General features: G+C 43.4%; 1 protein-coding gene across 1 annotated transcript in view; it reads right to left on the minus strand.

The window, feature by feature from the left end:
* The window catches only part of SYNE2 (spectrin repeat containing nuclear envelope protein 2), a 160,885-nt gene that overhangs the window by 22,464 nt on the left and 111,262 nt on the right, over positions 1-27,159 (minus strand). Inside the window, exons 90-100 of the mRNA XM_039733084.1 lie at positions 25,729-25,908; positions 24,189-24,314; positions 23,531-23,685; positions 23,036-23,183; positions 22,215-22,309; positions 20,666-20,900; positions 19,061-19,255; positions 18,217-18,342; positions 16,131-16,286; positions 11,730-11,888; positions 10,633-10,799 (exon numbers count right to left, since the gene is read on the minus strand). Of these exons, the coding sequence (XP_039589018.1) occupies positions 10,633-10,799; positions 11,730-11,888; positions 16,131-16,286; positions 18,217-18,342; positions 19,061-19,255; positions 20,666-20,900; positions 22,215-22,309; positions 23,036-23,183; positions 23,531-23,685; positions 24,189-24,314; positions 25,729-25,908 (1,742 nt within the window). The remainder of the gene's footprint in view (positions 1-10,632; positions 10,800-11,729; positions 11,889-16,130; positions 16,287-18,216; positions 18,343-19,060; positions 19,256-20,665; positions 20,901-22,214; positions 22,310-23,035; positions 23,184-23,530; positions 23,686-24,188; positions 24,315-25,728; positions 25,909-27,159) is intronic.

A 27,159-nucleotide genomic window follows, 5' to 3' on the forward strand; every position in this document is an offset into this window, starting at 1 on the left:
AATTAAGTCTGTATTGTGAAAAGGCTGAAACATTTCCCATTCATCAGCCACAGTGGCTGAGAAGTGTGAGCATATAAACAAAACCAGCAGTGGGACTGCAAGGACAGCTTATACAAGGGGTTCACTGCATGTCCCCAAATGCAGGGAACTGTTGAGGGGTCTCAGTTGAGCCCTGATGTACTTGGCAACACAGGTCTTGTGCAAGTTGGGACTGGGGAAGGGTGAGGAATGTGATCTCATGCAATGCAGGCAGGGACAGATTGCTCCAAGGCAGAAGTGCCCACACAGGGCACCTGGACAGTTTCCTGGCCCACTGTCCTGCCTGCTGCCAAACTATCCTGGCAAGTTTTAGAGGAGAGTGGTCCAAACTGTCTGTGATAAATGGCTTTTGCAACTGCCTGATCACACAATGACAGAAGATATGCAGGACACCTAATCCATAATGAATATGCCACCCTGTAAGCAACAACTGATCTTATTAACAACCTTTAGGTAATCAAAGAGGATGCACACGTCAGCTAGACACTTGATTAAAAGTAAAGCACTTATGGAGGAGATACGGGAATGATCCTGCTGGATTTCAGTCCTACTGTTTACAGAGTAAGGCCAGAAAATTTGGGGTCTTGTATGGATTAGCAGCATGGAAAGCTTCCTCTACCTCTTGTCCCAGAAGCACCAGGCAGTACTTTCAGTTGTTTTACAAGGAGGGCAAGAAGAACACAGTCCTACACTGAAGCTCCTGGCAGGTATTTAGAAACTCTACACTCTCCAAAAGCAAAACCAGTATTGTCTGACTGATGTAAGCTTGCAAGCCAGCCTGAAGGATTTGGCCCAAGTCTGTGGTCCACCTCATTCCTTGCACCCACAAAGCTGCTGACACTGGTGCAAAGCACCTGTCTCTGCCCTTTACACAGACTCTGTCTTCCACTGCTGCAGCTGATTGAGAGGAAACGGGATGACAAAAGCATTTAGCTGCTCTTGCTTTTCTTAACAAGCTTTTTTTCAGAACTCTGGTCCCAAGTTCAACCCTGTATGCAGACAGCATCTGGCTCCCAAGCAAACAGCTGCTGTATAAATCTTGCTGCTTTTGATTTTGCTTATATTAAGTGGTACTCAATGAACATATCTTTGCACCATTTTCTTGTGCTGTCATGGGCTGGCAGTTATTTTACACAGGAGAACTAATTCTTCCTCTGCCCTGTTCCCATCAGTTATTTTGGCTGGTTACAATGCTCAGCAGGGCCAGTGACTCCCAAGGCATGTGGGCCTCCAAAGGCAGGTGACTTAGGAACCCTTTTCCCTGGAGAGATGGACAAAACAGGCTCTGTGCTGAGCACAGAATGGAAGAGTCTGAGCTAAACATCTACACTGCTGCATTACTAACTCTGCATGACTTCAGGCCAGCCAGGAGGAAAGCAAGGCTTGATCTCTGCCCTGTCCTTGACTGCATTCTGTGGCAATTCACTTCCTGCATATCCTGTGATGCTTCCCACAACTGCTCTGGAGACAGGCACATGTAGGGACCACCTGATGGCACAGCCGACCTGCTGAGACCACAGCTTACTGCGCTGTTCAGGATCATCTCTGCCTCCCTGGGCTCCCTTCTCTGCCTCTATCCACCTGCTTCCCATCCCTAAGCTGCATTACAAAAAAATTCACAGGGTGCTAAACATCTTTCTTCAGTCTGCATCAGGGAATAGATTAACACAGCCAAGGAAGTCCAAAGCAAAACCAAAAGATATTAGACTATAAATAAATGTATTTATGACTGAAAGTACAATTGATAAATTTATAAAGCAACAGCTTTAGAATCCAAGTGTGGCTTTTTACACCACCACTCCAATATTATTTTGGCTTAGAAGTCACTCTGATTTTCAAGTTATGAATGTCACCATGAGGATCTTTATCTTCTAGTGTTACCAGAAGCAACAGTCTCAAAGACAGCATCATTGTGGAACAGAGAGCTTGTATTTACTTTCGAGCAATTGCCATTAGAAACACCATTGTAATTAAGTAATTTAATCTGTTACTTATTCTCTATAGAATTTGGCATTTGCCAGTCATTTAAACACCCTTAATGCTCTAAGCCATTCATCTCAAACTTGATCTAAGCAGCCAAAGAAGAACAAAAACCTAAATTCACACCAGTGCAGTGCATAAATAGGAAGGCAGCCTTGTCCAGACATTCACATTGGCTGATCTGCTCCTGTCAGCAGACACAGAGCCCAAGAGAAAGGGCAGGGTTCTACACTGAAACAAGAGGTAAACTGATGAAAGACATGAGCATCCTCAGCTTGCACACAAGTCACAGGTAACTGCCATTTCCCTGGCTACAGCTCAAAGAAAAGAGAGAAACAGACAAATTAATTACATCAACAAAAGTCTTCATTTGCAACCACCATTCTCAGATGCATATCTGCACCCTGAAAATATTCTTACTAATCACCTCATCTTTGCATGAAAAAGACTTCATGAACTCTTTTGAAATGTATCCTGACCATTTCTGGGGAAACACAGCCCTTCTGGAAGCTGGGTGGGAGTGCACAGTGCAAGCCTCCCAGCCTGGGGGCAAAAGCTTCCTGCCAGATCCAGGATTCAATCACCCAACACAGTGAATTAACAGCACTAAAAGTTCAAGGGCAGCAAAGAAAACCAGCTTCTTCCAGAGGGTGGAAAGTGCCACCACTGTTGATTGAATTCTTCCTCTATGAAGTGTGATTCTCAAGTTAACTGAGATTGGTCAAATAGGAAAAGCTTCCTGTTTACAGGAAAAACTCCTACTTATCATTGTTCACTTCCCACTGAGAACTCACCTGCCACAATTCAACATTGCTCCACAAAGAAAAAAAAATGGCAATAATACAAAAAAATACAATAAAAATATCACCACTAATCTAAAAAAAAAAAACCTGACAAATTCAGATTTGTCTTGTCCTTTGCAATGGACAAAGAAAAATCCACCCTGATTAGCACTCAGACACATGCTTAAGTTGCCTGGAATAAGCCAAACAAAGCCAGTTTGAAAATATTGTAATCTTTACACCACAATGGAAGTGGCAGAAAAAGAACAAAAGTAGGAGATTATAACTACAAGCTGGCTGCAAAAGTGAACAGCAGGACTAACTGACTTGACTCGAGATTGGATTTGGGTCTTAAAACCCACAATGAAGTTGCCAGCATTGGGTTACAAGAAAAAAGCATTAAACTGTCTCAGGCTGAATCACTGCACAGCACCAGAAATACACAGTATATTTGTAGTAACAACTCAGGAATTACCTAGCAGGAGGAGGAGCTTCCAGGTTGATTGAAATGTATTCACACAAACAAAAAGAATTACAAAATGCATGTCCTATTGCATTGCTTCAGCTGTCAAAATGTTGCAGGAAAAGGTAGGGGGGAAGCTCAAATAAGGTAAATAGCAGCATTTTAGTGTCTGAAAGAACGAAAAACATCCTATTGCAAACTCTCCTTCACAAAGGCAAATGTCACCAGAAAAAGCGACTCGGTGCATGTCTTTGGGAGGAGGAGGAGGGGCTGCAATGGCCCTGCCAGCTGACAGGATTGTTTACCAGCGGCAAAGCAAATGAGCTGCACAGCCCAGGAAACCTTTGTTCAGCGTAGCCGTGTGAGGGACAAAGCCGCGCTCGGGAGAGGTGCTGCCAGAGGCAAGTCCCGGGCCTTTCTCCCGGGAGGCGAGGCCGCTCCCGCTCCGTGCCGGGGCCGTGCCCCGGGCTGTGCGCGCAGGAGGCCTCGGGGGAGGCTTTTCTTGTCAGGGCTCTGCACCGCCTGGGGTGCCAGCCCCGAACGCAGCCGATGGCAAGCCCGAGGCCCGTGGGCGCTATTCCTGCCGCTAACGTGCCGCACTTCCCGCCCGCCCGAGGCGAGCTGCGGCGGGCGCCCGGCGCTCCCCGCCCGAGCCCCCCGGCACCGCGCTCCCGCACGGCACTTACGGTTCGCACGGGAAAACCATTCCTCAGCCTGCAAATCCCAAGCTGCAAGGGGGGGACCGGCTGTGCGAGCGGGCAGGCATGGCAGAGGAAACCCCTCCTCCACAGATGCCCTATTTATTCGCCGCTTTAGCATCCCGGGTGTGTGGGGGGGGAGGCTCGCCCGTCCTCCTCCTCCCCGACCCCGAGCTGGGGAGACACCGGAGCTCGCTCTCTCTCTCCCCCCTATTTTAACCCTTACGTTTTGCGTTGGGATTTTACCTGGCGAACGGCCGCATCCCTCCTCAGAACAAAACCACCAGAGCTTTATTCTGACACCAGAGAATTATTAGCACGGGAGGAAGCGCACGCCGGGCGGCTGCCCGCGGCTGGCGACAAAAAGGCTGCGGGATGGAGCCTCCTCCGGCACCGGGAAAGGTGGATGCGGTGCTCATTTCTTGGGAGAAAGAGGGATTGGAGCCTCAGACCCGGATGATTTGCAGCAGAGTCAGTGTGAAGCGAACCCAAAAAAACGAGCACACGTACATCCACGCACCGGCACCACGCACAAAGATGTATCCTCACTTCCCCTGCGTTCTGCTTTCTCGCCTTTACCATTATATCCCAGGTATTTAAGTACGAATTAAGTCTCCCACACACGAACCTGTCCTCTCTTTAACCTTCCAGACCAGGCAGAAGGCCTCCACTGCAAATAGCCTGTTATGCCAGAGGGCAAAATAACCCCTAATCTTCATTTATGGTATCATTCGTTTGTGGAAAAACACACTGTCATGATTTCTGTGTGTTATGACTGCCAGAGATCACAGGGTGGGAAAAAAAAAGGCGGAAGTCGGAGAACCTTGGGTTACAAGTCACTCCCCACCCAGCCAAGATCAGAAAAAAAAAAAAAAAAAGAAGTTGTGATAATCCCACCAAAAATGCAAAGAATTATTTTGAAATCAAAGGTTTTTCAGTATTCAGGTAATTTTCCACAGACCTGTACTGACTTGCTGATGGCTCACATGGCAGAACACACAGTGCCTGTGAGGACACAGCACACTGTGAGAGGGCTCTGGACATTTGCACAGGTAAATCATGCCCAGTCACCTCCACAGTTTATTGTCCAGAGTGGTTCAAAACCACATTTGAATGGTTGACCTGAGTAAATGGGGATATAACCCCCAGTTTTGCAGGCAGACACTGGGAGTGAAAATAGTGTGTACAAGACAAGGACTGCCCCCTTGCACTGCCAGCTCCCCCTGCTCCCTGCACACATTGCATAACCAAAATAAGCCCAACCATCATGCCTGAGACAATAATGAATTCTGTCACAGCTTTTACACTGAAGGGAAGTGTAATCCTCAAAGGACAAAGAGAACATGGAAAGAAAGCAAGCACTTTGTGAGTGAGATTTTAACCATCCACATATTTTGTATACCAAAAAAAAACAAACAATCAAACCCAAGAATGAGATTTTACAGTGGTACTGCCACAAACCAGCACAATTCTGCTGGAACATTGCTGTCTCGTTTACCTGGGGAGGCCTCCCTGCAGAATATTTTGCTTCCCTTGCCATGCAATATTGATCTGCAGCAATTTAAAAAGACCTTTGAACCCAGAGTGCACCCACACTGATTGTGGGCTGCCACAGGGCAGGACAGCACACCAACACACGGTGCCTGATTGTCTGCCCTGCCAAAGGGTAACCAGTGTGGTGGAAAATAAATAGAGACCAGCTGACGGGTGTGCTGTGAACTCACTTGCTCCCCAAACCCATAATCTGGGGCCTGCTGCTACTGGAGCAACTTTTGGGGCAACCCAGCCACAGTGAGGGTGCAAGGGAGGAGAGGGAATTGGCAGCTCACTGCACTCCCCATAAAGCCTCCTTGGACCCCCAGCACAGCACAAGGTGATGTCACTGGAAAGCTTCAACTCCTTCCCATTTTTTTGCAACCTGAGAAGTTTCAGTCTGTTTGGGAATTTCAGTTCCCCGAGGGTATGCAGGAAATGAGCTGAAAACACCTTCAATCTTCCAAGTTCTATTAAGGAAGGTAAGGGCTGACTTGAGTGTGGCAGTTTAAGATTTCTGGACGATGCAATGATACTGCCAGCTTGCAAACACAGGGTAAAGACCAAGGACAGTTGCATTTAAAAGAATGAGAAGGCACATTTGACCTTGCTTGCTTCCCTGAATTTTCATGCTTTATTTAAAGGTCACAGTTATTTGAACCCACTCCTGCTACATACACAAAAACCTTGCCTTTCTCCACAAGGCTGAAAACAGGGACTAGGCCCACCAAGTAAGAACACACATCAGTGTGCCTGTAGCCAGAGCAGCTGAGAAATAGCATCTCCCTTCCACAGCTTGGCAGCAAGTGACAAGAGCTGCAGGATGCCCAGAGGTACAGAAATGCAACATCAGCTACTGCAGAGACTGGTCTGCAGACCCAAAACTCCTGATATAGCTGGTGGCTTTAATGTGGGCTCAAGCAGCATCCAAAGCTTTGCACAGCCCCAGGCAGTGCAGACACCCTCCAGGGACACTGGGGTGCTCCTCCAGCCTGACTGCAGGCATTAAAGCAAACAGCAATGCAGAAAGAAAACATTTCCTTTTCACCGGGCTGGGAAGCAAAGTGAGGAGTTAGAATCAGTAGTGAATGGCCCAGGAAAGGGAACATGGCCATGCACAACACAGCTCTTTGCTAGTCCTTGCCTGTTAATGCTTGGCCCAGGAGTGTTGTTCCAGAGCACACTGAAGATATAAATCCCACTCCATGGGTTTTTTTTTTTGTTGTTGTTGTCTACCACCCTCATGCAGCCTGTGCACTCCTCCTCCTACTGCTTCAGTAACAAAAGCAAGAGATTTCCTGTGTCCATCTTTACAGTCATCACAACACTCCCTTCTGCCTGTCAGTATGTTTCTATTCCCCATCCCTCAACAAAAAGTCAGCACAAACCCCGCTGTGGTAAGAGTATCATCTGAGCTGAACAGAATTCACTTGTTCTCCTTTCCCGGCATGCTAGTACCTTGATGGTTACTTTATCCCATGAAAATTAACATTTTGAGATTCTTCCAAGTTTGCAGCCAGACGGTGGCTTGGTGTAACACACGAGGCGAAGCTTTTGTCACCACACAGGCTGAGCACAGGCAGATAATGAAAGTGTTAAGTCCTGCAAGTGCAGCCATATGGCAAATCTGAGCTTGTCACCATGAACTAAGAGAATCACTTCAAGGACTAAATGGGGAGCTCACCTAGTTTGCCCATCTGTCCCAGGACGTTTATTGGTTTAAAAAGGTGAAATAAGCTATCAGGAGGAATGCTCTGCATTGATACATGAGCTTCCAGGCTGGTTTGGTTTCATGTTGGTATCACACAGCCACACACTGCACTGCAGAGAAGATAAAATCTTACACAGGTCACAGGGACAGCCATGGGGACATCAGCAACCACAGAACTGAAGCTGGCAATCTATCTCAATTAGATTCCTTTGTGGATATTTTATTTTTCACTCTTGAACCACAGGATCAAAAAGTGCCCATCTACAAGACAGATTCCATGCCCAAAAATGAAGAATTGGCTTCGAACACACAGCTGTTCAAGGTACATTTTCCCCTTCTACTCAGTGCCTGGCTCTGTAGTTCACCTCCTTCCCAAATCTTGGCCTGCCATTAAGACATACTGAAATTTGGTCTTTGCCTCTGTGATGGTGGGTGGGCCACTGGGAGCCAGGTGCAAGTACAAATAAAGGTAGCACTCATTGTGTGTTTAACAGAAATTGTTGGAGTTGTAATAGTTGTGAAAAAAAGAGCTTCAAGTGGTCACAGATTTGGCACCCGAAACCTCAGAAAACTTTCACTTCAATTTTACTTGTCACAGCTACTAATCTGAAAAGACAGGAGCAAAACCACCTCCTCATTTCATGGATGTGCTGTGAAAATAAGCAACTTTTTTTTCAGGAGAAAGACAAGGTTTTCTCTGCATCACAGTCAAAATTTGTCCCTTCTCTCCAGGAGCACTCCCCTACCCTCAAACCTTCCAAGCCCTCTGGCACTCCTTCCCAGAGGCACCTCCTCCATTCCTCTTATTTTCCCCAAGCAATGAAGCAGTGCCCAATAAAAAGGGCTTTGCACAGGTCTGCAGACGTGGCAGCACTTGTGCAGTGCTCCAGTCTCTTCTGCAGGATTGCAGTGGATGCACAGCCCCTGTGCCATTCCCTCCAGCCTCCACACTCTGTGGGAGGATCTCTGGACTATAATGGCTTAATCCAGCAGGATTAAGCAAAATTCTGCCACTATCCTTTACATGTATTCTTTCAACGCAGCCTCAATACATTTTTTTTAAACAGTTTCTGCAAAAGCAAACTGAGAACAAAGGAGACAGTCTGTCAGCATGACAGCCTCAATACAATATATATATATATTAACAGTTTCTGCAAAAGCAAACTGAGAACAAAGGAGACAGTCTGTCAGCATGGGGCATCACAACCCACACTCACAGGTCACCTTGTCTCCAGCCCAAGCTCTTTGCTCCTCTCTGCTCTCCCTCAAAGGTGCCCCACTTTGTGTCACACTGGACATGGGTTGAGCTGCTGCCTCCCCACCATCACCTGAGCTTAAGAGAGGCTACTCAAAAGCACAGGAGGAGCCTCATCTTGAGTGCCCCAAAGCACATCTCAGTGAGCTGGACATTTCAGTCAACTGATGTCTAATTTAATTCCTTCAGACATCAAATCTCAGTGGCAAGCCAGCACCATAGCAGCAAACTCAAAGCAGAAAGTTGGAAGGTTATAGCAGGGCAAAATAAACTCTTAGGAGTGTACTCAGAGCCTGTTGTGAGTGTCTGGCCTGGTGGTTACTTATGACTGAGCAGCTGAGAGCCAAGCACCAGCAAGGTGGATTAGGTGAGGGAGGAGAGGAGCTTCAAAACACTGCCATATGCTGAACCTCTCTTAATGTTAACTCAAAGGGCACCAGCAGAGCCCACAGGGCTGTCTGATAATCTGGGGCAACCAAGGGAGCTGCTTAAAATCACATTTGCCAGGTCCTTCCAGTTCATTACCCTGGTCCTGAGCATCAAATTGATGGAAATCACAAGTAGAAGCTGGCATATTACAGACATTTTGGAATGAAGAACACAGGAACAATCCTAAAGCATCACGACCAATTCCTGAAGTAGCTGCAATATCCACTTAGAAACCAAATCCTGGGAGCCTTGTTGATGCTCTAGACAAATCCACAATAATGTACCTCAAAGCACCACTGCACACTTGCCTGAAGGTAAAATATTTGCAACACACCAGGTAGACAAGTACTTGTTACAGAGTACTGGAATATGGTTGCCAGATCTCTCTCTAAATGCCCCATCAGTTCTTTAGCATGTTTTCCTAAGGATTACCAGAAATGTGCCATGCTTACCTCACTTTTAAAATGGTGCATTTTAATTTGCATTTTAATTTGCTACAATTCAAAACCAAAACACAGCAGAACAAAAAATTATCATAAAAAAGCTTTAAAAGTGACACATTACTATCAGATGACAACAGAAAAAGTGGTATTACTAAAGTTAAGCTTGCTTTCCTACACCAGATCAAAAACAGACACCTTGAGACAAGTCTGTCATTGCAAGTCTATCTGCAGTGTCAGATCTTAAGGCAGCTTCTGCTTAATCATTCACAGCTCGTGTGTCACCATTAATTCAGATCTCATTCCTGATTAAGGCCCAGCACACTTAGCACTACATTGTCACAGCACAACCAGCTGCAATATCTGTCCCAAATTTAATTGAGCAACAGAGCTGCTGAGAGCTCAGAGTGGGGGATCACAGGAAGAAGGAAACCTTGGGAGAGAAGTTGAGACCAATACCAATCTGGTGTTAGCCTTATTATTTCTGGATTACCAATAAACTCGGCAGGAGGCAAGACCAGCCCAGCATCCTCCTCCCAAGCTGTGGCAGAAACTCAGAGATAATAATGAAATGGGATAGTCTCAGTAAGGCTAATACTGAAATGATCATGATGTTCTTAACTCTGTCAAGTATAATAAAGATGCTTAATCCATTAAGAGGAGGTTGTTGCCTAGACTGTGCAGGTTTTGGTTTTAATTTCAACTGTGATAGTATTTTTCACTTCACCATCATACAGAAAATCCTGAATTTAAAAGGAACTCATATGGTCTGTTGTTTTTAGGAGGGAGACTGAGTAAAGAAATAGCACTGGTATTAAATGAAATTTCAAACACTTGTGAATGTAAAAAAGGAACATTGTCATATAAATCTGTCTGCAGAGACAGAATAGACTCTATTCCTAAATTCTGTGCATTCAGACACAGAGTGAAAGAGATGCTTGTGTTAAAATAGGAGGCTCTCCTAAAAAGCCCAAATGAACTCCTACCATGCTGCCTTAAAATTAGGTTGCAATTCAATACATGGAACAGAGAGATCACTTTGACTCTTCCTTTTAAGAAGCTCCCATCATTAAAATTTTATTTTATATGAATTCTTACACCCTGCCCTCTACCACTGGATAAATGAAGACATTTAGTGTCATAATACAGCAATAAGTTACAAAAGAAAAGCATTCCCTTCAGCTTGACTCTCAGTAATAAATTCCAACTTAACTAGAAAGTCTTGTCACTCTGTTTCTGATGGTCAAGGACACAAGCTTCTGACTTTTACCTCACAGAAAACATTGAAAATCATTTTCTTACCGTGCTCCAATGACATCAAAGAGGTGCTGCCAGCGATCATTGATTTTGTTGAGTTTATCATCTATTTCTGCAACTCGGCTCTTGTTGCTAGCCTTGATTAGCTGATCACCCATTTGTTTCAAGTGAAGCTTATTTTCACTGAACAGGTTTATTTCTTCCATGCAGTCCTGATAAACATACACAAACATTGCTTTAATTACAGGGCAAAACAAAACAATGATACCAAAACAAAAGTATGTGTTTCTTTTCCCACGTTTGTGATGTGAAGTCAGGTTTGGCTGAGGTTTCTACATTAGAATGTACAGTTCCCACTGAAAGCAAAAAGTAAACCTTAATGAAGAAGCCCTCTCACAACTTATGAAAAAAATAAGCAGCTTAAAGACTTTCAAGTGCCAGGAGTAAGTATTCCTAAAAACAGCAATTGAATGTTCTAATTTTACCTGTTGTTTTCCTGATTTTACATCATTTTTCAATGAAGCTACCTCAAAAGAATGCAAATTCGAGTCTAGGATGATTTTATTTTGCTGGCACTCTTATCCAGAGAAGATCTGGGATTAGATACTGAGACATTTTAGCCATGGGGAAGAACAGCAGAACAATAATGGTCTTCTTTAAAATCAATCTAATACAGAAGTATTAGAAAGCACCAATGGGGGACGGGCAGAATTAGGTTTTATTTTTGGTTGTGGTAACTTCTTGTTCGCCTGGCATAAGACCTACCCCATCCTTCAAACTTTTCTTTGCCCTCTGCTTACCAGTTGTGTGGATGATGGAGGTGGTGAGAGGAGTGAGCTGCTCCCAGGACACTGCTCTGAGGAGTGCTGGGTGTGCACGTGTGCCACAAAACCCCAAGAGCCCAGATCTCACCACCACAGCTCACACTGACTAAATGCAGTCCAGTGGCATTTCTGCTTTGCTTTAAGCTCCAAATCTGAACATCAACAAGAGCTAATGATAGAAAAGCTCATCTCACAAAAGCCTCTGTGTGCTGGTTTTACATCATGTGTCACTTCCAAGAAGCAAGGAATGCATGAGGAATGGTGACTCTGTAATGAGTTATCTGACAGCAACTGAAGAAAAGTGGCATTATTACTTACCTTCTGCAATTTGTCTATCATGTCTTCAATGCTAACATCTGCAGTCTGCAACACTTTGCTTTCCATTTGGACCAGCCAGGAGCACAGCTCCTTGTTCTTCTCGTTGAACACAATCCAGGCATTGAGCCTGTCCTCGATCTCCTGCTTCCGCAGGGACACCTGTGGAAAAGCACACACAAGAAATTCTAGCAACAGCTTTTTCAGGAGGGAAACCAGCAATTATGAGCCTTCTAATTTCTAGTCTGCATTTGATCTTATTTCATTTTGCAGGAGCAGTTATCAAGTATCCAATTTCCTTTCCAAAGCCATCAAGCAGACTGTTATTACATCTTATTTTGGATAGCAGGGCAAAAAGTTGACTAGCAAATACCAGATTTCTCTCCCTTAGAATAAAGAAACTGAGTGACAGCTTTATAAATAATGTGCTTATATAATAATTTAAATGTTACTCAGTGAAAACCTGAAAATGTCAAACACAGAAGGAATATAAAATACATAATTACTACATACTGTTTAGTATGGCCCCATATATAACACAAGAGAAATAATACCTAGGTAAGTTCTTATTTTTCTGCCACTCTAGGAGAAACTTTGCAACTACTGACTGCAATTATTTTATCTCTACAAAGGCCTCCCTGTTTTCTTTCCATTTACCCAGCAGTAACTGGAGAACTCCCAAAAAATAAGCATCAAGAATCTATCCTTTTCATTGAAAACTATGGATTTTTTTCCCAATCAAAAATACATTTTCCAGGATGGATAAACAAATTGTCTAGACAAGAGTAATTAAGGTCTGAAACTGCTTGAAAAAGCAGAGTTATTATCATCGCTCCAATATCTCAGAAATAAGCAGGGTCACACTTCTAACTAGCTAATAGCACCTGTCTCTAGCCTAGGGCTCTTAAACATGTATTTATTTATTTACTAACCTTTTTGGATTCCTGTACTAGGATATATGGGACAAAGGAAGTGAAAAATGGTTCAAGCTCTACTGAAGCAACAGAAACAAGTAACCCCTCATTCTCACCAATAAATTTTGTCTAAAGACTGTGCACAACATTTTGCTTGTCTTGGCTGTAAATGGCCACTCTAAATATTTCCCCATGGCAGGAAACATTCCTTCTTCACATCTCACGTGCACTTTATACAGCATATGACTCCTCAAAATTCCATTAATGATTCTTCTAGACTAATATCTAACACTACTTTGTGCCCCAGAGTGAAGTTTAAATGTGTTGTGTGGAAGCAAGGCCAGCTCCATGCAACACCAGGATCAAAACAGAAGGCACCAAACTATCTCCTACCACATTGCTTTTGTCCCTTAAATTCTGACTTGTTTCCAAGGAGGGGATGGAAAGCTGAAAGGGATTTCTGAGTCCTTCATGACAATCTAAGCAAAGAGATGAGGATGAAAGAAAGCACTGTCTTGGGACTCAGGGAAACAGTCTCCCAAGTTCTCCACAGGAAAAAGCCTGGAAATGCTTTTTCCAGGGACCTCAGAAAGTTTCTAAGACGTCTCTGCTCTGGGATGCTCCCGTGTACCCTCAGCCTCAGAGGTTTGGAGGGTGAACCCTTCATCCTTTCTTACCACTTGCAGCATCTCCCATGCATGGAGATGAGTTGACTTGGCTGGTGGAAGAACAGACTCTGCTTGTCAGCAAAAAAAGCTGATGTGATTCTACTCCATGTTTGCCTGCTCAGAATGGGGCAAGGCAGGATTTTAAGAGCAAGAAGCAATACAGGCTGAGAGTAAAAAACAGGAACAACACAAAAAATCCCAGACAAGCTTCTAGGAACGTGAACCCTTCAAAGCCATTGCTTCAAGCACTTTCTCCTCTGCCCAGCTGCCCTGCTACCAAATTCCATTAATGATTCTTCTAGACTAATATCTAACACTACTTTGTGCCCCAGAGTGAAGTTTAAATGTGTAGTGTGGAAGCAAGGCCAGCTCCATGCAACACCAGGATCAAAACAGAAGGCACCAAACTATCTCCTACCACATTGCTTTTGTCCCTTAAATTCTGACTTGTTTCCAAGGAGGGGATGGAAAGCTGAAAGGGATTTCTGAGTCCTTCATGACAATCTAAGCAAAGAGATGAGGATGAAAGAAAGCACTGTCTTGGGACTCAGGGAAACAGTCTCCCAAGTTCTCCACAGGAAAAAGCCTGGAAATGCTTTTTCCAGGGACCTCAGAAAGTTTCTAAGATGTCTCTGCTCTGGGATGCTCCCATGTACCCTCAGCCTCAGAGGTTTGGAGGGTGAACCCTTCATCCTTTCTTACCACTTGCAGCATCTCCCATGCATGGAGATGAGTTGAAGAACAGACTCTGCTTGTCAGCAAAAAGAACAGACTCTGCTTGTCAGCAAAAAAAGCTGTAAATGCTGATGTGATTCTACTCCATGTTTGCCTGCTCAGAATGGGGCAAGGCAGGATTTTAAGAGCAAGAAGCACCTTTTAGCTGGCTAAGCAATACAGGCTGAGAGTAAAAAACAGGAACAACACAAAAAATCCCAGACAAGCTTCTAGGAACGTGAACCCTTCAAAGCCATTGCTTCAAGCACTTTCTCCTCTGCCCAGCTGCCCTGCTACCACCCCCATTTTGCACCCACCGTGTGCATTCCAAAGGGAGGCCAGGCTAACATAACATCCCCACGGGATGCTGGCTGGGATGAATGGTTAAATCTGTGACCTACATGCACCTTGCAAGGGCAGCTCTGCAAATGCTAATCCCTTGAGTGCATCTGCTCCCTCTGCCTGTCTGCCCCTGCCCAGTTGAGCACAGGCATCTGGCTGCCCCAGGGCTGTGACAGCTGCAGCTCTTTCACCTCCCTGCATCTATTCTGCACACTTTCCTCCACACAATGCATCTTGAGTCTACTTTGTTAGCCAAAAGCAAGCAGTCATGCCAACAGCAGAGCTGATAAAGTCTGCTCTCCTAGGCTGTGTCCAGCACTGAGCATCACTGTGGGCTCTCCTGAGGCTCATTAGGGCTGCGCAAACATTCAGAATCTCCCTCCACTACAGCACTCAAGAGATTCCTCCCTCTACAGATGTTGTGTGCCTAACACAGTTACATTACTGTCACCTCTTTCCTGCCTCCAAGCAGACTGAACTCAACGTTGCTCCCTCAGGAAATTAAAATGGAAATTTTGAATAAAATCTGATCTTAAATTACTACAGGAAATTGCTACTTGGATAGGCTGTAGTGGAGCACATATAAAAAAATCATAATTTTCAGGGCTATTCAACACAGTGGGGATGGCAGGCTTCAGTAGCTCACAAAAAAAAAAAAAAGGAAAAACAATGAAGTTCTCTCATTTATAGGCTTAACTACAGATTTCCATTAGGAAAATGGTTCAGGCATTTTAATTTCAAAAATAATGGCTTGTATTTCTCAGAAGGGGAGAGGATGTCTCTGGAATTATTTTCAGACTTCTGAAAAAATAGCAGAGAAAACACTGGTTGTAGAACAGCTGTCCAGTTTAAGAAATTAAATCCTTCTTTCTCATTGCAATGCAAAAAAAATTAATTATACCAATCAAACCAAATAACTATTTCATCATAACACAGTTTGTGAAATAAGCACAGCTGTTCATTACTCTGGCAACATCGCCACCAAGATTGCTTGACCTTTGCCTGTAGAAGGGTTAGAAACAAAATACTAACTGGCTTTAATACTTCTTTCCAAACTATAAAATAAAAGCTATTTACTTGTCAAGTAAAGGGATGCAAGAGTTTGGCTTGCTGGTGTGTAGAGCCCCTCAGAGTAACTTAAGACCCTGAAGTATTTTACCTCTTCCAATCCTGTTAAAAGGGCAAAGTAAACACACATTCAAACTGCATAATAACCTAATGAATCGGGTCCATGTGACTTTGCTGGAAATGTTCCCCAGCAATTTTACACGCAACACTAAATGAAGTGTAATACAGCAACAAGCCTCAAAGAATGCAAATGTTTCACAGCATTTTCCTGCTACAAAGAACACAAGTCAGTTCTCAATGTGTTCAAACCCAAGGAGTTAGTATTTAAACACATTTAAGTTTCCTTTCTGCTGGCATTTTGTTTCAACTTCCCTCTTCCCTTCCCTGCTCCGTGCCCTCAGGCAATTCCGGTGCTTATCCCTCCCTGCCTTTGGCAGCCCGGAACAAAGGCACCTATTCCAGAAAACAGCTGCATCTGGGCTCTGTGCAGTCCCACACTGGCTTCTTACAAAGGGTTTGCAACAAAAACCCCGGGCAGCCTGTCCAGGACACAAAGGGTGAACTCCACCCCGGGCGGGCTGCGCCAGGAGCAGCCCCATTCCCACCCAGAGGGGCCGAAAGCAGGAGAAATCCCAGTCCTGCCCGCTTCCCTTCCCTGCCGGCCCTCACGGAAGCAGCCCGGAGGAGGTGAAACTCACCCGCAAGCAGAGCTCTTCCCACTGCCTGTGCAAATGCTCCACTTGCTCCTTGAGCACCATCATGTCCTCGGTGAGGATGAGGTGTGCCAGCTCCGCCTTCATGGCCTGCAGCTCCTTCATGTCGTGGGCCCAGTCTGCCAGCGACTGCTCCAGCTCCTGCATGGAAAAGCACCCGCACAAGCCTTGGCACTAAGCTCCTCGGCTTTCCAAACCTGCTCGCTAATCCCCTGCCTGGCCTGTGGGGGAGGAGAGCAGGGAATGTGCAGCCGCCTGTGCTGCGCTCTCCGTGGGGCTGGGCTGGCCAGGATCCCCGGGAAATTACTGGAATCCCTCTGGAATCCCACTGGAATCCCTCTGGAGCCCATGGCAGTGCCCATGGTACCCACCGGTACCATCCCTGCATCCCAAAGTGCTGGGACGCAGCCTGGCCCCAGAAGCTCCCCATGCTCCAGGGCAGGATCTGGGCTCTCACACCCAGGCCAGCACATGTCTGCTTCTTCAGGGTTTCCTTTATTACTATTATAATTGTTTTGGACAAGTTGCTTTCCCACCTGCATTTGCTCCAGTTTCAGGTTATCTTTCTAAACACACAAAAAGATTAAATCAGTTGCCTTCTCTAATGATTGATGTCATAGGCACTTCCTCAGATTTGTGAGGAATGTGGAGCTTTTAAACTGCTTGTTCACAAAACACCAGGCTCTCTTTTCTGCTTTGCTCCCTCAACTCCCCTTTCTCTTAATTATAAGTTACATATTTTCCTTAACACTGTTAAAATTGTGACCTAAAAGGCAGGGGTACCACTGCATGCAGCTGGGGAATATGACAGTCTACACACACAAGGTCCTAGGTCCTGTTTTGTAAAAAAGCTGCTGGGAAGGGTCACTGGCTCATCCAACTAAAAAAAAAAACCTCCTAGAGAGAATCCAGTTTGTCTCATTTTGAAGGGGAAAAAAAGTGTGTTTGTGTCAGAAGTGTGCTGGGTCTAAACCCTGTGAGGATTTTCATGTCTTGGACCCAGCTTCAACACTAGAGGAAAATATCAAACAAACCTGATTCTAAAATTTACCTGAGATCACAGTACTCCTATAGATGTGCACAAATGCATTTAGGTCTCCTAACAAGGGGCAAATCCAGAGCAATTACAGCGCTAACTAGGGAATTTCATGGGACTTTGCTAGCCTCATGTAAGGTCCAGGGCTGAAAGAAAAATAGCTTTATTCCAGATAGAAGTGCAAAGCAGGAAGAGCATGCCATGCTGTTTTAGTCCTTTATTGTACTACAACACCTTCTAGCAGCACTTGCACTGGCATTGTCTGACCCTGCTGCCTCTGCAGCTGAATTTCTCTTGCTGGGATAAGAGACAGAAGCTGTGTGCTTCCATCTCACAGATAAGTCAGGGCTACAGCAAGGCTGCTGCTGTGGGAAAGGCAGCCAGCACTCATAAAGAAGATTTCAGACAGCTGATAATGAGTTCAAAGCCTTGGCTTGTTAATAAGCTTATTTGTTCCCACTACACAGGTCAACAATTCAGTTCATAAAAGGATGATGAAAGACTGACCACTCCAGACAAAATGTCTCCTATCCCTTGGAAATGCTTTCCTTGCCATTTAATTTTCATGGTGCACTATGGGCTGCAAGGAATTTTGCCACTCCCTTACTCTTAATTTTCCTTCTCTTTAATTATTCCCAGATCCTGCAGGTATGTATGGTGCTTTGCAGAATTACAAGGTCTCTTGCCTGAGGAACTCCATGTACAAAATGGATTGGGAAACAAAAAGGGAGATTCAGTCATGGGATAGCAGCCAATTGAGCTGAAAGAAGGGAGCTTTTTCCCTTTTGTTTGAGAAACTACTTATTTTATAAATTCAGACTGTAAAGGGAGCAGAAACAGGAAAAGAAATTCCAAACACTACTACTACTCAATCTTCTTGATCAGCTGGACTTTGGAGATGGGCAGCAATCAGGATGGCGTAAAGGAGAGAAACTCAGTGTCACTGAAGAGCAGGTAAGAGGGAAAACTGATTTTACGGGGACGAGATGTTGTGCAAAGACTACATCAACTTAAATACAATATGGCTGTTCATACCTTAATATGTTCCTTGGCTTTGTGGAGCTCTTCATGTTCAACAGGGAGTGGATCTTTTACTTTCTCCTTTAGCTCTTGCAATCTGCTTTCCAGTTCCTTGGTTTGCTTTTCAAAGCGGTCACAAGTCTGCTCGGGGAGACACAAAGAAATATAAAAGGTGAGGATACTTTATCATGACATATGAACCACACAGATATGTTACAAAATAGCATCTTCAACCCACTGAAATAATCTATCATGTGCTCTGGTTTTTTGAATTTTCCTTTTTGATACATAGTGCCACCCACAAGGATTTGATGATTGGATTCACAGAACTTCAAGCCTCTCCTATTTAAGGCTTGCCTTAGAGAACATTCCTGCTCACTTTGTTTTGTTCAACCCAAGAGGCTTTAAGCATGGTTTTGGACTGTATCAGTGATAGTATTCAATTTTAACACACACCCAATGTCCTACCTAGCCATGAAAGCAAATTCATCGCTGTAAGGAAGTAAATATGACCACCCCTTCTATTTATATGCTGAAAAACATGAGGAGGAACAAGTCATGTTGACTCTAAGCTAAATTTTAGCTTCACAGCCCAAAGCAGGAGTGAGCTCCAAGCCATGGAGAGCTTGAGAACAATCAGAGCAGCAACATCCATTGCAGCAACAAATGGAATCCAACTCAATTTCCTTTGGAGAATCAGGGGACCAGAGTTTTAGCTTCCCCCAAGCCCTGATGACACATGACAGCCACTTCCCTCAGAGTGCCCCTGCAGCGAGCAGCGGCCAGCCCTGGAGATGCTGGGCCAGGGAAGCTCCTGAGAGCCAGTGCCAGAGCAGCAGGTGGGGAGGCCATCACCTACCTGCAGGGTGCCACTGAACTGCATCATCTTCTTCTCCAGCAGGGCCTGGGTTTTCCCCCAGCGCTGCTGTAGCTGGCTGAGCTCCTCCTGCAGGGCAGCGCTGGTGTCGGGGTCGGAGACAGCGCGCAGCTTCTCCCCTACGTCGATGGCCAAGGTGTACATGGCTTGCCACCTCTGCAGGATCACTGCCTTACTCTTGAGAAAAAAAAAAATGTTAACTTTCTAAGCTGTTCTTAGAAAGTTCCAGAAGTGCTTTCTTGGGATTTCATTTGGGAAGATGACTCACAAGGTACAGCTTTGCTCATAGTTGTGAAAGCATAATCAATAGATCTCCTATGTGTTTCTTTAATTTCAGAAAAATCATGTTTTCTCTGATATTTTGATTTATAGACCTCTACAAAAGCTTTCCCCAGACCAAATCTATAGTGCCAGACCAAAAGTGCAGCAGTCAAAAAAAGATGGAAATTCAGTTGTATGAGTTACTCAGAACAAAAAATACAATCGAAGTTCTGTGACCACCTCTAACATCAACATCTTAAACTCATTTTTTCAGAGATAACAGCCCTGTTAATCATGATGTACTCCAAGTGGAGCCAGCCATCAATAATAATTTGCCCACAAGAAATTGATCCCTAACACAAGGAGGTATAATCAGAGTTTCTTTATGTAGAACAGCAGCAGAAGGAAAAAGGCAATTTGGAGTAGGAGGGAGAAGACTTTCTGGCTTTTCTTACTAAGAAAAAAAGCATGAGTACTAAGTTGTAAAATCTACTGAAAATCACCTTTACACAGCACATAGAAATACAGATGAAATAAAAAGGGCAAGCATCAAATGGAATACTGGTAATGTGTTAATCCATCAACACTAGGTGTGTGGGGATGCAATATAAATCTTGGACTGTGTAAATAGCATTCAATAGTAGGATTTTAAAAGGTTTTAGATTGCCTTATGCAACCATCAAGTTCACTGCTTGTTTCTACCTTCCTATAAAACAAAGAGGTCCACAGTTAAAAGCAAAACCAAAATATCCAAAATTTAAAAAGGAAAATATTTTTTTCCACTGCATGTAAAATGCAGAACTCACTGTTCTGAAGAAGTGCTCACCAGGTTTATGTATCTTGGAGTGAAGAGATTCCTCTGCAAGTGTTTTTTCCTTTGTTTCTGGCCTCTCCTGCCCATCCCTGCACATACAGGACCTATATGGCCTGTTTTGCCACATAAGTACCCTTCTTCAGGCAAAATAAAAGTCCTGAATTCAGCAGTTATGTCAGTAAGATGTACACAGACCTAGAGGTTACCTGCTGACTAGCATGTCTGTCTCACCTGGCACCCTGAATTTCCATTTTCATATCCATAAGATTTTTAAAGCATGCAAGGCTACTAAATGGCCATGCTGATTTTTTCTGAGTTTCTGAGTATAATGAGCCTTTTGCAATGTCACTGCTTTCTTACCTGTGCTCAGCTTTAAGGAAAAAGTATCACCAATCATTTCTCCCCCAAGAAAGTGTGTGATGTTAAAGCTTTTTACCTGACTGGACAGAAGCTGTTTCAGTCTGAGGGGAAAAGCCCACATATTTTACATTTATGAGAAATAAACACAGTACCTTGAAATCATGAATTACATTTCTAAGCTGGTAAAGGCTGTAACAGTCCTGGCTCTTCACAGCTGCAAGGAAGCTGTTTGTGTCATCAAGGAATCTGCTGAGGCTCTGCAGGGAGCTCCTGAAGTGCTGCCACTGGCTCACGAGTCCATCAATGTCCTTCTTCCTCTGCTGAACCATCCGGATAACATTCTGCCACTGCTCTTTCAGCAGTGTGAGCTTGGAAATAAACTCTGTCCTGAAAATTGCAAGGGCTGAGTGTTAATTTATTTTGATCTCAAGGCTGCATATTACAGTAATTGTGATGGAGCTCCATTTGCAATGTTGTTTTCCAATTATAATACCCAACAATCCAAGAAAGCTCTTTGCAGCCCTAAGCTCAGCCCTGCTCTCTGTAGTCCATCTTTTAAGCAATCCAAACAACCTTTTACATGATACAAAAAAGGGCAAGGCAAGTCAATCTTGCAATTGTGGTCTAGCAACATACATAAGTACAGCAATCAGACACAATATGCACTAAACACTTCTCTGAAGAACAAAAAAGGTCAATCCAAGTGAGACAAGGTCGCTGATTACGCTGCAGAATTGATCTGCACAATGGAAAATTGTGTAGTTATTGAACCCATTTAAGTAGTTATTTTGTCCTCTTCTTCAGCATGGTCAGATGATCCAGCAGATCTGGCTGGTTGGTTAAGGCAACACCATCTATCAATTCTGCTTCTCTGCAGGAGGCCATCGTGCCTGATTTGCTCTTACACAAACCCCTGCCTTTGTGTGGGTAGTTCCAAACACAAAAATCCAGCAGCTCAGCTTCGTGCAGCCCTAGCTTCCCTAGCAGTTTTAAACCAAGCTATGAATTTCATACTAGCATGTCTCAGGGGAGCACGCACACTGTCCTGCCAAGTCTCTGGAAGCAGCAAGATCTGGCAGGGGGGGAAATGTGTTCACCCCAAACACCCGAGGCAGCTGAACCCCTGCTCACAAACACTACCTGCTGTTTCTCATGCTACAATGATTAAGAGAAAGGTTAAGATCATACTGATAAAAAACAGGTTTAGGGACCATATGTTCGGGGTTTAATGGCCAGTGACTCAATGCCCTGCCATGTGTGCCAGGAGCCATGTGGACAGTCCACACCTCTGCACTCTGAGAAGCAGAGAGGTCCAGGAAGAGGAAGAGCATCCTCATTATGCTCTGTGGGCAGGCAGCTTCGAGAGCATCCTCCATATGCAGCAGCCTCATTATGCTCTGTGGGCAGGCAGCTTCTCAACCATAGGTACAGAACAAAAGACTCCTCTTCAGGAGCAATTACTTTTGTTTTCAGCCCAGCCTGTTACTATCCCAAATGCAGCCTGGCCAGGGCACCTGTGTTTCTTTTCTCACTGCACCTTCTCATGCTTTTGCAAAATGTGACAGGTGATCATTCAAAGAGTGAACCAGCTAAGAATTTGGATTTATGTCCTCATAAGAGCAAAGATTCAATACCAATTCCAAGGAAGACAGCATATTCACTAAATGACCAAGATCTTAAGGAGAAAACCAAATAAGGTACCTTTTCTCTGCTTCTCCAGATTCCAAGGAGAGTAGAACTTTTTCTATGATAGAATTAAATGTCTGCTGATTTATGGAAATCTCAGTCTGCAGCATCTGAAAAGAGAGAACAAGTTTTAACTATTCAGTGAACAGCCTTTGCTAGGAAAGCTGCTTCTGCTCCTCTAGAGGGACAGCATTTGTTTAATTGTAAAAGTTGAAAACTCTATTATTTTCAATTGCTAGTGGCAAATGCACCCTGAGAGTCCACAGTTTTTGGATGCCAGGAGGAATTTGCACATGTGTGATAGTGGATGCCACCATGAGCTGGATGATACAGCTCTGAAACCTAAAGTTTTTTGAGTGTTTCTCTGTAACAAATAGCAACTGTCTGGAAAAAAATGCCAGAGAAAATAGATTTTCACTAAAATTTAACAACTGGTCAAACCAGAAATATGCTGTGAAAACACTATTTTAAATGCATTTCTTCCAGAAACTGTTAAGATTGTTGCTAGGTCTCCAGCAAACTATCCAATTGGTTGCCACAGGCTCCAGTGTTCTGGGACAGGCAGACAAGTACACCTCAGGGCTGGAGAAATTTAGGACTTCCATGACACAGCACTTGAACATGCACTCCTAAAGGTCTGATCCTTGCAAAAAGGGATCTGTCCCTTTGGAAAAGGATTTTCATGTTTCAGAGTTTTTACCTTATAGGCATTTCAAGAGTGAAATGCTCTGTAAAATCCTGCCCAGATCTAATTTCAAAAGGCACAGCATTTTCTAGTGATTTTCCCCTGCCTTCATCATTCAAGATGATGCTTCCATTTTTAGAGTTAGCTTTACCTCATATACTCTCTGTTGCTCTTGCAGCTCTTCAAACCGTCCTGGAATATCTGTTTTTAAGGCTTCTTTCATTTTTTCTAGGAATTTCATCCACTTTTCACATTTCTGAAAGAATTTCTTCTCATCATTTTGGGTTCCCTCAAGCATACTGTAAAACACAATGAATAACCAGAAACTTCTGTTGGTGGATGTTTTTCTGGGTATGTTTACAGGTGCTCTAATGTGGTGGTTAATAAAATGAACATATGGGGGTTTCACTTGGCACTCTGCTCCCTTCTTCTCCTATAAACATCCAGGTTTTTGCTTCAAGTGACTTGGAATACAAACAGCCACTGAAAAATCAAGTAAACTGCAAGGGCAGAATTCCACCTGGCAAGCCCCTGAGAAAGCTGAGAAAAGATTGCAAGATGTTCTATAGTTTTCATTTTGGTTTTCATTTCAATCACAGAAAAGGGAATTGTTACTAGTGATTTTTTTTTTGTTTGCATTTCAGACCTGCAACATTCCAGAGCAGCTGCTGTTTTCTGACTCCACTGCCGAGTCAGGCTCTGCATTTTCTTCAGGGTGAAGTCACTGAGTGGCAGCTTTATGCTTGCCTCATTCAAACTCTCTATGCTTGGAGAAAGTGCAGCAAGCTCCAGTGTCTGATTCTGGAAGTAAGGAAAAAATAAATCATTGCAATAATGTACTGCCTTTCATTCATGTCAGAGAAGTATAAAAGCTTATTCTCCACAACTTGAAAACAGCCAACATTTCTGTGTTAACTTAAAAAAATACAGGGGAATAAAAAGTAATAACTTTTATTCATAGGGCTCACTTTTCCAACAATATTGAACAGATACTCAAGACCTGGTACCTCCACATTTACTTGATACCCTACACTGAGGGAAACAGGGCAGCTCCAGAGCAAAGCTGGGGAATAAGATCTCCCATCAACCCCAAATCTGGGTGATTTTCCTCCCTTCCAAGCAGGCATTTAGCCTGAAATGCAGATCTAGAGTTTCTAAACTTTAATCATTGCTTTTTGTGCTCTGGCAGAATTATAATTACTCTGATGGAAGTGCTGCAACTGTGACATTTAGGACACAAAGAACATTTTGAATTGGGCAAAAGTTGAGTAGTATCTTTTTTGTATTTGGGAATGCAAACATACCATGAGCAATTCTGAGTTGTCTCCTTCCTCCAGACAGAGGCTATCAAAGGTGTCTGTGCAATTCTTGACACGACCCTCCAGTGTGTCCAGGCAGTTGTTGAAATCCTCCAGTTGTAAAAGATTGAACTGGGGTGAATATTGAAAATTTACATTAGTTACTATTTATTACACTTATTCAAAAGGAATTACACTTATACAAAAAGGAGCAGTAAGCAATATTTTTAGGAAAACAAGCAGTTATTAAACATAAATTTGAATGTATTTATAACTCTCTATTAAACTTTTTTTCCATTTTTTAACTGGACAAGGGGAATATTTAACCCAAAGCAGAGAGCAAGAAACAGAATCTCCAAATTGAGACAGCTGTAACTATGTGAAAGGAATAGGGGTTTCTGTGATACTTTTTGTAGCTTTGTGCTGTTTAACTTATTGTGAAATTGGAAAGTCAAAACTCAGCTTATCAGAGGGGGGAAACTTGTGAAAATGAGTTTCCTTTGAGGTACACACAAAGCCTGCACAACCAAAGCTGTGCAGCTTACATGAGCTCTGTGGAAAAATCAGTAGGGCTGGAATTCAACTTTCCTTTAGCAGAACAGCACTGGGAAAGCTTTTACTTTCTTTCCAGAATTAAACTCCACGTCTTTGAGAGCACTTACACAACAACAGTTTGATAAGGAATGAATGGCAAAAACTGGTGTGTGGAGAGAGATTGCTGTGGTAATACTACAGGGTTAAACCAGAGAAAATGACAACCCAGAAATGCATTTTTTCATGCAGTGAGAAGTTCACAGGGAATATGAGAAACCTGTTATCTTCACAAAGATTTCTGGCTTCCAGCCATTAACTGTGCTGGTAGATGGAGTCATAAACAGAGTGGCTTCAAATGTCTTGATAAATTTGGGTTTACTTTAAAACAGAACAATTCATTGAAACCAGACTTTTTCCATAGGAACAGATTAATTCTACATCAGTGAATGTCCAGCAGTACATTTGCTTGGAAGCTTTCTCAGGAATACCTGTGAAGAGGAGAAATCAATCCTCCACTACTCTGAACAGAACTCCTGGATCCAGGTCTCTCCCCACATGGCCTGAACAGGAATGTGAATCTGGTCCCCAGAATTACATCAAATGGTCACAGTTCTCTGTTTGGTTTTAGGTTCACAACAAGAACTCTTCCCAAGGAAAACTGAAGCCCATGATTTTTTTTTTCAAGGCAGAGCTGAGTAAGTTCACAACTTATTTCAATGTTCAAATAAATAAAAATATATTTCCTAATCTTTAATCATCTGAGGGTCCTGGGGATAACAGGCCCAGTGACAGAGGCTGTTAGGGCAACACAAGCAGGTAAGTGTGAAATCCTTCACCTGTCCCTCTGGCTTATGTATTATTTCTTTATATAGTCTATCATCCTGCTGTTTTAATGAATTGAAATTTCAATTCAAGAACTGTAGTGCTCTAAAGAGGACTGTGGCTCACAAGTGGGGTAACTAGTAAAGAAGTTACCCCACACTAACAGCTAATTTAATATTAAAAAAAATACCTGAAGTTCATCCAACTTCCTCTGCAACATCTTTTCCAAATAGGTTGCTCTCTGGAATGGCTGCAGCTTCTCCATCAGAATGGCTTCAGCAGCTGTCCCAGCCTGCTGTTTTATCCTGTCAGCCTGCAAATAAATCTGGGCTCGGCATCCTGCGAGGTTTTGAAGGCCATGCTGTAAATTCTGATGAGAGAAGGGGAAAGGGAAAAAAAAAGTCAGTAAATGAATCAGATCATCATTCATGTGCCACTTTCATTTGCTACCTTTTGTTGCTGTAACTAAACTCTTTTTGTTGAGCCCATCTGGGAGCCAAGCTGGGCTGTGGTGAAAGCTTCAGACTTTTTCTTGGAGGATAATGGGAATGGCATCCATTGAGTGCAGTGCTGGGAAAGGCACAGTTCAAAGTTCAAAGAAACACCAGTGACTTCAAGCAGCAGGACACTGCTGCTCCAGAGGAAATCAGGCAGGGAAATTGGGATATCACTCTCTAAAGATGTGTGTACACTACAAGATGGAGTAACTGCATAGTGCAGATGAGGAAATGCTATTTAGTTACAACCATACCAGTGCTTTGGATCCCTCAGTGACTGAGGACTATAGGTTTGTTTTATTTGTGCCCCTTTACGAAGAAAGATGTTATAAAATTATACTCTAAAGGCAGTACAACAACAAAGGGAGTAACTTTAGACTCATTCAATGTATTTGATTTTTTTTTGGACAAGTGAAGTTTACTTTTAGCCATGAAACGCCCTGAAATTTTTCACTATGTATTGTCTTTTCTGAGAATAATGAGCAAAGTCTTCTGATCAATAGCAAAGAACACACACATTTCCCTAAAAAGTAACACGGTCCTTGCTTCCTGACCCCTTTGTTTGAAAGGATCATGCTATAAAATAGCACTCCAGCCATTTAATAAGTAACCCATTTTGATTTCTTCTTCTCTATATAAGAATTTATGTTTTATTTTTTGTGGTCACAAAAATCCATAAAACCATAATTTTTCCTAATATATAGAGAGGAAAAGATCAGAGGGATTAAAATAAAATTTTGTTATGCACATGTATATTCAAATACACATAACTCATATATCATTCACTGATCCCCATTCTTTTAACTCACCACTTAAAAAAAAACACAATAAATTCCATGTGTTCTACCCACACACACCAGGACAGCATCTACAGTGCTAATGGCATTCAGGTGACCATGCCTTGCTTAGTAGGTGTAACACTATTCCCAAAAACTTCCAGAAAAGGCAATCCCCTTTTTGCTGACATATTGGTTAATTTCTGTCACAGCCATCAGTAGATCAGAAAAAAAGTAAAAATATTTTGGTCTAGGTTTGGCTGCTGTCAGTTTTTTCTGACAAAGATATATGAGTTCTGACAAAGATATATGTAAAGTTTCTTATTTAAGGCCACATGCAAAATGGAA

The sequence above is a fragment of the Passer montanus genome, unplaced genomic scaffold (genome assembly GCF_014805655.1).
Source record: "Passer montanus isolate IOZ18808 unplaced genomic scaffold, ASM1480565v1 scaffold82, whole genome shotgun sequence".
NCBI classification, from domain to species: Eukaryota; Metazoa; Chordata; class Aves; order Passeriformes; family Passeridae; genus Passer; species Passer montanus.